General features: G+C 46.3%; 3 protein-coding genes across 3 annotated transcripts; all 3 read left to right on the top strand.

The window, feature by feature from the left end:
* Positions 1–8525: 8525 nt before the first annotated feature.
* Positions 8526–9880, top strand: LOC146566414 (histone H1-like). Its single transcript, XM_085290095.1, has one exon. The coding sequence runs from the start codon at positions 8541–8543 to the stop codon at positions 9135–9137; it is 597 nt and encodes a 198-aa protein (XP_085146221.1). The 5' UTR covers positions 8526–8540; the 3' UTR covers positions 9138–9880.
* Positions 9881–10044: 164 nt separating this feature from the next.
* LOC146566413 (histone H3) lies at positions 10045–10857 on the top strand. Its single transcript, XM_085290102.1, has one exon. It carries the CDS (start codon positions 10061–10063, stop codon positions 10469–10471), a length of 411 nt encoding a protein of 136 aa, XP_085146228.1. The 5' UTR covers positions 10045–10060; the 3' UTR covers positions 10472–10857.
* A 1211-nt stretch (positions 10858–12068) lies between these two features.
* Positions 12069–12677, top strand: LOC146566412 (histone H2B 1/2). The gene has a single exon (XM_085290104.1). It carries the CDS (start codon positions 12085–12087, stop codon positions 12457–12459), a length of 375 nt encoding a protein of 124 aa, XP_085146230.1. The 5' UTR covers positions 12069–12084; the 3' UTR covers positions 12460–12677.
* Positions 12678–13916: the final 1239 nt, after the last annotated feature.

The raw sequence follows: 13916 nt of genomic DNA, 5'->3' as shown, positions 1-13916 counted from the left end.
ATATGGCAGCAGCAGCGGAAAGCCCCACAGCATTTCAACAGGAAGTGAGTCACCGCGAGTAGAAAACAAAAGGACCCAAACTTGTATAACACCTTTCTAGCCTAACTCTATGCAACATGCCTCATTCATGCTAGCTTTTCTATGCTTAACATTCACGCTCACAGAGAGCAGCTCGTAGCTAACAGTACTCTGCATGCAGACTGGAGCATCAAAGCAGGTAGCTCTGGTCGTCTGCCTCCTTTTCCACTTGGATCACACTGAGAGGCGGCAGAAGTCAGGACATGGCCAAATCAATATGAAAGAGTCCCTTTAGGAAGGTTCAAGGCTCCTCCTCTAGTTTTTTTGATCCAGTCATTAAATCCTGGATCGATTTTTAAATATAAATATACTTTTGCCAGAAACGTCAAAATCTCAGGTTAAAGTTCACGAAACTATTTCACCGACCACCAAACAGCTAAAACAACGACGACGATTAAAGAGTGGATAAACAGATTCCACACAAAGATGGAAACGCAGAGCGTGGATCGTTCACCCGACGGCGCGTACGCGGACACGCCGTCGGGGCTGACAGCCGACAGCTAACAGAGTCTGAAGCCGCAGGTTTGTCACTCGGAGCAAAACTCACTGAAGCAGCAGCAAAAGAAGATCAAACTTCAAGTTCATCAAGAGTCACAATGATGAAGAGCAACGTCTGAAGAAGAGTTCACAGTTTGAAATCAAGCACCAGAGGACTGATCACTGTGGATTTACTCACTGAAATTGTTGGGATGTCTGGGTCGTCGTTGACCCAGAAGTTTGAGTTTATTATATTATTTATCATTTCTAGTCTTTGGTTTCTTTGTCTGTGTTCCCTCTGTTGTAGTGCCTGCCTGTAAGTCAGTCTGTGTTATGTTTCCTGTTTTATTTTGAAGGTCCTTGTCTTATGTTAATGTATCTGGTTTTACTTCCTTTGTCTCGTTACGCCTGATTTGCCCCAGCTGTGTTTCCCTCCTGTTGCCCGTTCCCTGATTGCTCCCTCTGTGTGTTTAAGCTCTTATCGTTCTGTGTGGTCCGTGTGCAGTTCAGGTTATTGTTGGTTTCAGTTTAGTATTTGTATTCCTGGTGTTGCTAGTTCTCTGTTTGCCATCTAACAATAAATCTACGTTTGAGTTCACTTCCTGCCTCCGAGTGTCTGCTCATTAGCTCCTCCTTACACCACTCCTGCACACAGCCGTCACATAACAGAAATGATACGTTTTGTCTTTTCTCTGCTCATTTTTGCTGTTTCATCAGCGTTTTGTGGTGAGTCACTGCTTCCCCATTTCCACTTTATCAAGCACAGGATTGAGATCAGATCAGTATCAGTACAGTTAGATCAGGATCAAATTCATGTGATTGGAATAAAGGATTGTGATGTTGCTCTGTCGTTACTAAATTGCTTAAATAAACAGTCCTGCATTCAAGAGACTAAATTGTGGACATTTTTTTTTAACTCTAAGTGGCTGTTGTTGTGATTTGGCGCGACATAAATAAAATTGAATTGAATTACCAGTAAAGGAAAACTTATTACACGTATTACAATCATACCAATAGTTCTTACATGGTGCTCTCAAGATGAACATTTCCTCGGGGGTCTAGTCTTTTCCAGTTCACTAAAATACAACCAAGCCAACATCACCAGAGCATCATGGAGGAGAGCAGCTGCTAACAGTGACGCGTTGACCTGGGAAGCTGCTTAAGGAGTGTTTCATCAGCTGAGGAGAGGTAAACACTGGGAGGTCTCCTCACCGCCGGCTCAGTCCACTTTCTTTGGTGTCCATGTGTAATGTGCCAGATTTAACAGGCTGGAAGAAAAAGCGTGAGGAAAATATAAGAGCACAAGTAGATCAACACAATAGGGCTCCAAACAGTGGGCTTGAAAGAAATAAACATAAAACACAAAAAGCAGCTAAAAAGGAAAAGAAGAAGAAACACGGACTTGTGTTTTGTGTACTTGCGTTGATCAGCAAACGCACTTGTAAAGAGGGTAAGCCACAACAAAGCCCCCCAGGACCCAGAGGAAGGAGATCTGGGTCATCCACGAGTGCTGAAGACCACACGTCATGTCAGTCTGCTCATCTGCAGGAACAGGACACCTATCAATGCTTCTGCTGGGTGCTGCCAGCCCGGGCAGAGTGCAGGAGCAGGTGTTTAGGAAGACCTTCCCACTCCCACTCACCAGTGCTGTAAGTGAGATATTTCTCTTTGGCGCTTGACGAAGGCGGTTGCACTTTTCTCTTCTCCCTCTCCCTTATCTTCCCTGCTTAGCTTCTCGTGTCCTTGGGAAGAGGGAGGCAGCCGGGGATGGGGAGAAAAAGAAGGGAGGAGCAAGATGCCCCAGTAGGCACCCCCGTCCTTCGGCACCCACCAAGGCAAGGGAGCCCAGGCCCATCCAGATTGGGGCCTACGGCAGCAGGACCACCCAGCCCCACAGGACCCGGGGCAGCCCACCCGACCCCACCGCAGAGGAAACTGTTCCCGCCCTAACATTCAATCATCTCCCAGACTGCACAAGACAGTAGACACCCAGGTTAAGTTTATTCTCCACCTCTCTTATGGCTCTCCCCCACCTGCAGAGTGGACTCCTGCAAGGATGGAGCAAACTCCCTGTCAGTTGAAGAGCCCCCTAGTTAGGCCGATGCGCCAGAGGCGCCCTGCGCCAGGGCTGAGCCCCCGTGCACCCACCCGCCCACAACCTCGGCGACACACCAACAAGGACCGAAGCCCCCAAGGCCCAGCCAGAGCCCCAGCACGGAGGCGAAGCACCCCCGAACCCCACGCCTGCTCCGGATCCACTCAGAGGCAGCCAGGCCACCAGGCCAGTAACCTCCGTCCACCAGCACAGACCCTCCCCCAGCCCTGCTGCACGCAGCCACACGGAGAACACCCTCCAAGAGCGACCAGAGCCACTAACCAGGTTATGAACACAACCCCCGGGTTAAGCCCTCCAGCAGTGGTGGTCCTAGCCTCTGCCCCCCCCACCCCACACACACGCATAAAACATATTAAGGATTGTACAATAACATAAAACTGTTGTCAAAATTCACCAGAGAAACACACACATGAAGAGAGAGAGTATGCATAGTATGCAAACAGCTGCCAAACAGCCATCATAATTCATCACACAATGAGAACAGGACAAATCAACAACTGACAATTAATATTAAAATCTGTAACATAATGTGTTGTTTGGAGTTTAGTCTGTTACTGTTGCTATTTTTACCATTTCTTCTTGGAGCAACTGTAACCCACATTATTTCCTTAGGGATTAATAAAGTATTCTGATTCTGATTGGTTCAGGATGACCTGCCATTATCCAATCACACATCTGCTTACCTGCATCTGTTGCTAGTTTCTCCTCCTCTTTTCTCTTTTTTCTAAACTGAGCACCTGATGGCTTTGAACTTTTCTTGTCCATCTTCCACTGGTTTTAATTTTGCCCTCCAGTATGAACACAAATCCCCCAACGAGGATCAGCACAATTAACCTAACAGACCTACACCTTAGTTCACAGATTCACTTTGTCTAAGGTGTGTTTCTGAGATTTCACACAACCCAGGATTCAAATCATGAATACATGATGGGCTTGGATTTACAACATTATGAATGAAATGTGCAGAAAAATGCGCAGACATTGCTTTATATCGAGCACCGGCTGCCCAGTTAAACTGTGACTTTCACCAGGTCACGTGGGCATGTTTCTTGAATTAGCAGCAGGTGTTAAACAGCTGACAGGTGAGGAGGAGGATGCATGCAGGTAAACTGAGGGTCTGTTGAGCTGATCGCTGGTTTCGTGAGAAACACGTCAGCTCGTTCTTTATGTTACAGAAGCACAGAGACACAAGACCAGGCGGAAAGAGACGATCGTTCGGTGAAAACGAGAATCTGCGAATGCAACATGTGAACACGGAGAGTGGAATATGTAAACAAACCGGTTAACGTACCCCCCCAAACAAACAAACAAACACAAAAACCCAGTTCAGCTGGAACACCGGGGCTGTGAGCTCGGTGCTCTCTGTCAGCTGACTGTTAGCAGAGCGAGTGACGTCTCTGAAAACATCTGAGCACAAACATGTTCTGTTGACAACCTGCCCAGACGTGACGATTACGCCACGCCGCCCACTTAGTTTGATGGGTGAGGCTGACAGATAAAATGATTTCAAGATGAGACATGAAGGGGACAAAAGTGCCAAAATGAATTAAATAAAAAAAGTATTAAATAATTAATTAAAACTGTCAATAATTATTTAAATGTGTTATTAATTAATTAAATATGTCAATAATTAATTAATTACATGTGTCACAAATATTTATGTAATTAATTATTTCCAATTTTAATTAATTATTTAATGGTGTATTTAATGAATTCATTATGTCAGTCCTGCCATCTTAATATTATTAGATCTCAGTGCTGCTTTTGATACAGTAGATCGCAGCCTTCTCTCCAGACTGGAACAACACATTGGAATAAAAGGGATTATTTTGGAATGGTTTAAATCCTACCTATCTAATCGAAGCTTCTCTGTTAAACTCAGAGACTCATTATCCCCAAGGACCGTGCTTTCTTGTGGGGTCCCCCAGGGCTCTATCCTCGGCCCTTTTTTTAATCTACATGCTTCCGATGGGCTCAATTTAAAAATATATATATCTCGTTTCATTGCTACGCAGATGACTCTCAGATTTACAGACGGAAATCTGTGAATCCTCTGTTTGATGGGTCTGTTTGATTGTCTGGAAGATGTTAAGGCATGGTTGGCGCTAAATTTTCTCAACCTAAATGAGCAGAAAACTGAATAAAGAATAAAGTTACGTTGAAACCAAGCACACCATTGTTTTTCTTGTGACATTACCAATAAGTGTGATGTGTCACATGGCCCTCTTCCTATTGAAAAAACAAAAGTTGTATCCAAGATGGCCGACTTCTAAATGGCCACCATGGTCACCACCCATCTTGAGGAGTTTGCCCCTCACATATACTAATGTGCCACAAACAGGACTTTAATATCACAAACCATTCCCATGTTATTACGGTGTATCCATATAAATGACCCACCCTGTATAGTTAAGTACAGACTGAATACTAGAGGATAAACCCAAAAGTCTGAATCCCGTACAGCCAATCATTTTCAGCGATGACTTCATTTTAACAGAGAGAGACCTCCAACAGAGCCGGGCTCAGGAGAGGCGGTCCTCTGCCACATCTGGTCGGGTTTGAGGGGAAAGATAAGAGAACAAAGGGGTCACAGAGAGAACACAGCCATACATGACAAAATACAAACTGAGAGAGAGTAGAAAAAATATTGTATTGAATACTGTCATATAAAAATAAAATGTGTTATTTTCTTTTTTTGGCCAATAGTTTAAGGTGGAGGGCAGTTATTCATGGGGGTTTTAATGTGTACAGTTGCCTTGTGTGCCCCAATCAGCTCATTTATGAAATTTCATCAGTGCTGTGGTGCCCCCTCCAGGGGCAGGACAGACAGATGTCATTATGCAGCACTGCACTCTCTGTGGTGTATGTGAACAACATGCTTGCACACGAGTGCATGGAGAGAGACAATCTTTACATGTTTTACCTCTTTAGTAACTTTTGCAACGTTACGGGTTGTATGAACGCTGTGTGTCATGTTAGATAAGCAGCGTAGGTCAGACAGCTATAGGTCAGTACTTCTTTAATTGGAAATAAGAGCTTTTACATGTCAAACACCACACAGAGACTTTCGTGTGTTTCAAAACCATCCCTGACTCTAACGGCTACGGAACAAAATCGTCTGGCATCACATTTATTCAAAACTGTTTTATCCATCTACTGCCATGTCTTTTGACAAGAACATCCACAAAACCATCGAGGTTTATGGCTCTGGCCCTTCTGGCCTGACTGCTTCACACCCCAAATTGATGAGTGGATTGTCACGCACTGGGTTCCTTAGGCTACGTCCACACTAATGCGTTTTCGTCCACACTGAGACGTTTTGGAAACGCTCTTGAAAACACATACATTTCAAAACGGAGCTGTCCGGTTGCAGTGTGGACACTCGAAAACACAGACGACGCATTTTAGTCATGTGATGCAGTCATGTGACCAATTAAACTAAGACAGCGGAGGGCGTTACACAGCAGTTGTTTTGATTGCTCTCAACTTTGACAGCCATAAAAAAATAATATCAGTCTGTACATGCTCCAGATAGCTTTTCTTCAAATTCTTTAATTCTCACTCATTGTTGCGCGGGACTGGAACGTAAGCGTTTTGGGCTGTTTCAATGTGGACGCACGGCTCTGTGAAAACAACTGAAGACGATAATGTGGACACCGAGCGTTTTCAGACGAGAACGCCGTTTTCAAATCTACCCAGGCTAGTGTGGACGTAGCCTTAGAGTAGCTTTGATTAATTTTAGCAGTGAAAAACTGTGCTCACAAGCCGAGGCTGAAAGGTGACAAACAAAACGAGTTAGAGGGGTGGCCAGCGCCCCCCTATGCCCATCCCCCCTTGTTGGGGCCACTGTGTACGACCCCTACAGCATGAGTCCTGGAAAATCATGTTATCTGCGACTCTGTGACAGGTACTGATATTTTCTAAACATCAGTATTTCATCTGCTAAAGTGCATAACCAGTTATTCACTGCTACCTGTTCTTCAGTCAGCTGCCTCATCTTTACCAGTCCCAGTAATTATAAGGCATAGATGGAAAACATCTCATAAAATCAAACCAAACTCAGTGATCTAATTTCTGTGTGATGTAAACCTATTCCTCTTGAGCCCATCTCTGCTGCAGTTGTTGCCTTTTTTTAATCTAATAAATCATTCATGCATAACATTTTATCACAGCTCAGAAATGAGACTTTTTCTTCTTCCTTGAGACTCAAACCAGGTGACTGTTGTCACGAGGGAGTCGCAGTGGTTTATAAGGACCATCTGAACTGTGTCCATTTAATCCTGGTTCTTTTAACTCCTTTGAATTATTAATCTATCGACCTCCCAAATCCTGCAAACATTCCCTGAATGAACTCTCTAATAAGATAAGATAAGATAGATAAGATAAGATAACTCTTTATTGTCATTGCACAGCCATACATAGTACAGTAGTACAATGAAATTGGAAAAACTGTCCTACGTCGGCACTACATATAACACAACACGACACGATATGACACATCACAACGTAACAAACAACACAACACAGTATAATAACTTAGTATAAAAAAGAAGAATAAGTGTATTTGTATTGCACACTGTTATTATTGCACATTAATTATTATTGCACCTTGTTATAAATATAAATATTATTGTTATCGTTTTAAACATTGTTACCTCCCCCTAAAAAGTCCAGGGAGGTATCCAGTCAGGTCAGCTATTTGCATTGATCAGGGCTGTTGCCCTGTTGTAAAAGCTGTCCTTGAGTCTATTTGTTCGGGACCTCAGCAGCCTGAACCTCCTGCCAGACGGCAGCAGCTTAAACACCCGGTGTCCTGGGTGTGTGCAGTCCCGTAGGATGCTGCGTGCCCTCTTGAGACAGCGAGTGCTGTACAGGTCCTTCAGGGAGGGAAGAGGATGTCCAATGATTTTTTGGGCCATGTTGATGACCCTCTGGAGTGCCTTTCTGTGTGCTGTGGTGCTGTAATCTCCTGTCCTCTCCTCTGTTATGATTCATTTTGATAAAATCATCTTGGTAGGTGACTTTAATTTACATATGGATGATGCCTCTAACTACTCTGCCACAGAATTTCTTAAATTGCAAAAGCATTTAATTTTGTGCAATAGTAATTTTGTGCACATGTCTGATCATAAATGTAACATGAATAAACTGGTCCTGGTGCTAAAGTCTCTCAATGCTGTGGGCTCCGCTGCAAACACAGAAACAGTTTCCTGCAGTTTCCAGTCTAACACTGAACACCAGAATGAAACCGCTGATGTGTGATATTATAGATAACAGTATAATATCACATCAGCGTGTACAGTCAGACTGGATGTAGGGAAGTCTCTCCCAGCGGATCATCTGTGACTCTATATCCGCCCGGTCACCGGCAGCCTGCGTGTGTTTACCGCCACCGAAATCTGCCTCCGTTAGAACCCAACTATCCCCGGCACTGCCGCTGTTTCACCGGGACTCTGTCCCCACGGGTCTTCGCTGACCGGAGCACCGAGATCACATTTCATCCGAACCGCTTTGGGTCACTTTAGGAGCAGAAATGTGGAGAAAGTTCGCTGCGAGCTGCTCCGAGAGGCGGTGTGTCAGAGAGGTTTGAAGCCTCCCGAAATTAACGGAAGAAGTCCCGAAGGGCAAAAACAGGATCAGACGGGAGACCGGAGAGTTTTCTCCCCGCTGCCTCGGAACGGGGGTTTCAAACGTTTATCTGGGGCCGGTTTGAGCTCCGAAACGCGGCGAAGAAAACACAAGAAGAGCCGCGATTGTAGCGGCAGCAGAGCGGAGGGCTGGCTTCACTCTCCATGGTTCTCATGTGCTTGATAAGTCCCGCCTCCCGCGCGAAGCTCCGACATGCTCAGTACGAAGCTCACGCGCAGACATGGCAGAAGAAGCTCCCGCAGCTGCACCGGCGAAAGCCCCGGCCAAGGCTCCCAAGAAGAAGTCCGCTCCCCGGGCTAAGAAGGACGGACCCAGCCTCCCTAAGCTCATCGTCGCCTCGGTGACAGAGTCGAAGGAGCGCAAGGGGACGTCGCTGGCGGCCATAAAGAAGTACCTGACCGCCAAAAATGTGGACGTACCCAAGGCCAACAAACGTATCAACACCGCCGTCGCCAAGCTGGTGGAGAAAGGCATTCTCAGTCAGGTGAAGGGCACCGGGGCTTCCGGCTCCTTCAAGCTTGCTAAGAAAGAACCGAAGGTCGCGAAACCAGCGAAGAAGAAGGCTGCCAAGCCCGCGAAGAAGGCTCCCGCCAAAGCCAAGAAGCCCGCGGTGAAGAAAGTGGCCACCCCGAAGAAATCTCCGGCCAAGAAGGCTGCGAAGAAAGTGGTGAAGAAGAGCCCCAAGAAGGCTGCTCCCAAGAAGCCCAAGGCGGCAGCCAAGAAGCCCAAGTCCCCCGCTAAGAAGGCCGCTCCGAAAAAGCCCAAAGCCGCCAAGAAGCCCGCAAAGAAAACTGCGCCAAAGAAGGCCAAGAAGTAAAAGCTTCTCCCGCACCGAGTGCATCAAAGGCTCTTTTCAGAGCCACCACAGCCTCCGCTACGAGCTCCTCGTTCTGTGTGTGTGTGTGTGTGTGTGTGAGAGAGACTATGCCGGGGACACACAGGCTGCACACTCAGCTTTATGCTTCATGCTCACCTGTTCCTCCACATGCAGAGTAAATTATGGAGACTGAGCCGGTTCAGGTAGAAAATACTGGTCTCCCAGTTAGCTCACTGAAGGGGGAAATGCATGTTGAATTGTCAGAACATTAGAAACATGAGTTTCAGTCTTATGTCAATAAATACAATCTGATAATTAGCTAGGCAGTGATTCAATGATACTTTGAAACATGAATTATTTCCCAGTCAGTGCTGCAAATATTTCCAGTTTATTCTGGTGCTGATGACAGGAGCTGATGAGTGCACTGAAGCTGTGGATGGCTTTGTTTTCTTGGTTTACTGGTTTATTACCTGCTGTTGTTTAGAGTTAAATTTGAATTAGCCCCCCACCCCCATCTCAAAGACCTCTGTAGACTTCACATAAGCACTGTGCAGTAACCCACACTCTACATGTATGTAACACTAATGTATTTTTATTTTTCCCGGTTTGTTCGTACATCTTATCTTTTTGAATACTGTTCATATGTGTAAAGTGCTGCTGAAGCTGTGCACCCCGCATGTGTGCAGTAGTAGGCGGCGCCGTCTCACTGTACATCTGAATAACAATAAAGAAGTTCTGTTCTCTGTCTCGCGCTTCATTTTGAACATTTCCGTCCAATAGCTGAGCAGCTGCGGTGCGCGCGCTACCAGATCTGGACCAATCAGCGCTGAGCTCCCGCCTGCAGCCCCTGTATAAAGCCGCTGCTCGCGCTCAGACTTCATTCTCTCTTTCGCTGTTCACACAGAGGAGCCCGAAGCTGTAAGATGGCCAGGACCAAGCAGACTGCTCGAAAATCCACCGGAGGAAAAGCTCCCAGGAAGCAGCTCGCCACCAAGGCTGCCCGTAAAAGCGCCCCGGCTACCGGAGGCGTGAAGAAGCCCCACCGTTATAGGCCCGGGACTGTGGCTCTCAGGGAGATCCGCCGCTACCAGAAATCCACCGAGCTGCTGATCCGTAAGCTGCCCTTCCAGCGCCTGGTCAGGGAGATCGCTCAGGACTTTAAGACCGACCTGCGCTTCCAGAGCTCCGCCGTCATGGCTCTGCAGGAAGCTAGCGAGGCTTACCTGGTCGGTCTGTTCGAGGACACCAACCTGTGCGCCATCCACGCCAAGAGGGTCACCATCATGCCCAAAGACATCCAGCTGGCCCGCCGCATCCGCGGAGAGAGGGCTTAAGCTGATCTGAGATCAGTTTACACAAAACACAACGGCTCTTTTAAGAGCCACGTACACGCACTCAGAGCAGCGGTTTACAGCACAGACTATGTATTACCTGGCCCTCAGCTAAGTGCTGTTTGGAGTCTGTTGCTCACTAACAGAGCATGCAGTGTGGGTTAGTATTGATTGTACTGTATTACTACACAGGTGTGTAGCGGACAGGAAGTGTAGCGGTGCAGGCCCACAGACTGCGTCAAGCACAGCTGCGTTTGAGTGGTTACAGGACTGCAGCGTTCATAGGCAGCTGGATGGAGGCACTCTGAGGTTTCAGCTTGGAGGACAAAGTTTCACTGAGCCAGGCTTTAAACCTCATGATCTCCCTAAAAGTGTTTTATATGAACACGGAAGTTCAATATAAAATAAACCGTCCTGCATGGCAGAGATGTGCAATAAGAACCGAGCCATGGCTGAGTGTCTCGCAGCCTCAATGTGCACTTCAAGTCATTTATAATTAAATGATCATTGTAACCTGTTTGATCTGCTGCTCAGACGTTTTGCTCCATATCCAATCATTAAACTGCTGTTAAATAAAAGCAGGCTGGGCAAAGAGCTACCAGAACTTTCTGTCATTTCAGTTATCACTGCCAATTAGGATGAAAGTGTGGATTAGTGCACTGTCGTTATGGTTTACATCAGGGGTAGGCAACTGCAGGCCTCGAGGGCCGGTGTCCTGCAGGTTTTAGATGTGTCCATGATCCATCACAGCTGATTTAAAGGGCTAAATGACTCCTCAGCATTTCTTGGAGTTCTCCGGAGGCCTGGTAACGAACTAATCATGTGATTCAGGTGTGTTGACCCAGGGTGCGATCTAAAACCTGCAGGACACCGGCCCTCGAGGCCTGCAGTTGCCCACCCCTGGTTTACACAATCTGTTCATATACGATCAAACTGCAGCTCACAGCTACGGGGGAGCTTGTTAACTCCAGCCATTGGACCATTTCCCACACCCAGAAACAAACTACACTCTTTTCATACTGCCGACACTGTACTCACTTTTAATCAGTTTTTTATTCACCTTTCAGTCACTTTAATTTGAAAACTGTCTATACTGTATATTCTGTGCATTTATTATCTCACTCCTGTTGCCTGTTTATGCCCCGCCCTTATCTTCAGCGTCATGCTGCTCTGGTGTGTCTTAATTGGCCCTGGGGGATAAACAAAGTCTCTGTTTCTGGCAGCTGCGGCGTCCTGGGCTCTGCAGTCCGCTGTGCGGCTCTCGAAGGACCGTCATTATCAGCCGAGCCTCTCCCGGAGCTTCCGTCGGCTGTCTCGGTCTTTGTGTGATGTTGTAACTCACACATGGATCAATGTTTGTCTGCACACGTACTGAAGCAACACATTTAAATCTGCTCTTCCGCACTCCGATAAATGTCCCACAGCCCCGTCAGCAGGTTAAATAAAGCACTGCTCTTTTTCTTCGTTGTGCGATTTACCCAGTAAAGACGCGGAGCAACAGCTCGACCAATGACAGGCGCGGATCTGCACAGCCTTATTTGCATACAGCGGAAATAAAAGAGAGCCGCTCTGCGCTGACGGGCACATTCTCTGCTGTGAAGTAGTGACGAAGGAAAATGCCTGAACCCGCAAAGTCCGCGCCCAAGAAGGGCTCCAAGAAAGCCGTGACTAAAACCGCCGGCAAGGGCGGCAAGAAGAAGAGAAAGACCAGGAAGGAGAGCTACGCCATCTACGTGTACAAGGTGCTGAAGCAGGTGCACCCCGACACCGGCATCTCCTCCAAGGCCATGAGCATCATGAACTCGTTCGTCAACGACATCTTCGAGCGCATCGCCTCTGAGGCCTCCCGCCTGGCTCACTACAACAAGCGCTCCACCATCACCTCCAGGGAGATCCAGACCGCCGTGCGCCTCCTGCTGCCCGGTGAGCTGGCCAAGCACGCCGTGTCCGAGGGCACAAAGGCCGTGACCAAGTACACCAGCTCCAAGTAAACTGCAGCTCTGCTGCATCCACCCAACGGCTCTTTTCAGAGCCACCCACCTCTGCCGAGGAGCACATGTCCTGCTGTGACACTCACTGGTCCTGTTATAAACTAGTGATGGGATTTCCGGCTCTTTTTAGAGAGCCGGCTCTTTCGGTTCGGCTCACTAAAAAGAGCCGGCTCTTTCGGCTCCGAACCGGCTCTTCAGGTTGTTTTGTTGCTTTAATTAATTTATTATTAACAATAATATAAAATTATGCACAAAAGGAATTACTAACGTAAAAACAAGTGGTTTTATTTATATATGTTTATATATAAATATATGCGGTGGCCCCTAGAGACAAAACACGTACAAACTCCAAAACACATTTCTAGCATGAACTGAACTTCCAAAGCAGAGCTACTAGATCACTTAAATTACACAATTGAAAGCATGTGTGTATTGTTTGTGTATTTATACACAGGCACTCATATATATATTCAAATAATTAAAAAAAAAAAAAGTTCATTTACCTGTTACTACCACACACCAAATCCGGTCGTTGGTACTTGCTGGCTTGTGTAGCCACAAAATAACAAAGGCTCAACACTGCGCCCAGCATCCTGGAGCACTTCTGTTGTCTTTTGTACGTGTTTTGAGTTTTTATGTGCTTCGGAGTTTGTACGTGTTTTTACATGTTTTGGAGTTTTTACGTGTTTTGGAGTTTGTACATGCTTCAGAGTTCGTACGTGATTTGAAGTTTGTATGTGCTTTGTCTCTAGGGGCCACCGTAAATATACTTTTATTTATTCACTCCACATAAAATGTAATAAATAAATCATATAATACAAAAATCAACTATTCACATTTCAAGTTTTAACTATTTAAATTTTCAGCTTTTTCCTTTCACAAATTTAAAGTGAAAAGAACACAAAACACTGCAAACCACAACACAATTAAATATAAATTATAATATGAAAACTAAAAGAACATGCATATTCTCTGTCATATGGACCTGCATGAATAAACTTTCTCAATCCTTTATCATCTGCAACCGAAAATAGTTGTGGATGATTACTATACCTTTCTAATGTTGTTGTCCCTGCCTCTCTTTCTCTCTCTCTGGCTCTGTTCCTGTGCTACTGAGTGTAACTACCGCCCCTCCCCCCTCTGCCCAGCGTAAAGCACAAGGCCCGCGTGCAGAGTGAAGCGGGAAAAAAGTGCGAGAGAGAGAGAGAGAAAGAAAAAAAAAAAAAAACCCACGTGACGGCTCGCGATAAGGAGCCGGCTCGTGTCGTTCACGTCAAAGAGCCGGCTCTAAGAGCCATTTCGTTCGCGAACGACCCATCACTATTATAAACACATGTTTAACACGTGTAGTGGGGAACATGTACAACAGTTTCAATAAACCGAGCAGCACTGATCGAGGCTGTTATCTCTGATCATTTATCTAATAACACTTCCCCCGCGTCCCTCGTGCGCACCCG

Source organism: Mchenga conophoros, linkage group LG10, assembly GCF_057382185.1.
Source record: "Mchenga conophoros isolate Kocher_MC1m ecotype Shallow Benthic linkage group LG10, M_conophoros_male_GT1.1, whole genome shotgun sequence".
Lineage (NCBI taxonomy): Eukaryota > Metazoa > Chordata > Actinopteri > Cichliformes > Cichlidae > Mchenga > Mchenga conophoros.
Note: the sequence above shows the minus strand (reverse complement) of the source record. Positions and strands in the feature narration are given on the sequence as shown.

Excerpts from the sequence above, each read along its gene's own strand:
- LOC146566414 (XM_085290095.1), top strand. The coding sequence starts at position 8,541 with ATGGCAGAAGAAGCTCCCGCAGCTGCACCGGCGAAAGCCCCGGCCAAG.
- LOC146566413 (XM_085290102.1), top strand. The coding sequence starts at position 10,061 with ATGGCCAGGACCAAGCAGACTGCTCGAAAATCCACCGGAGGAAAAGCT.
- LOC146566412 (XM_085290104.1), top strand. The coding sequence starts at position 12,085 with ATGCCTGAACCCGCAAAGTCCGCGCCCAAGAAGGGCTCCAAGAAAGCC.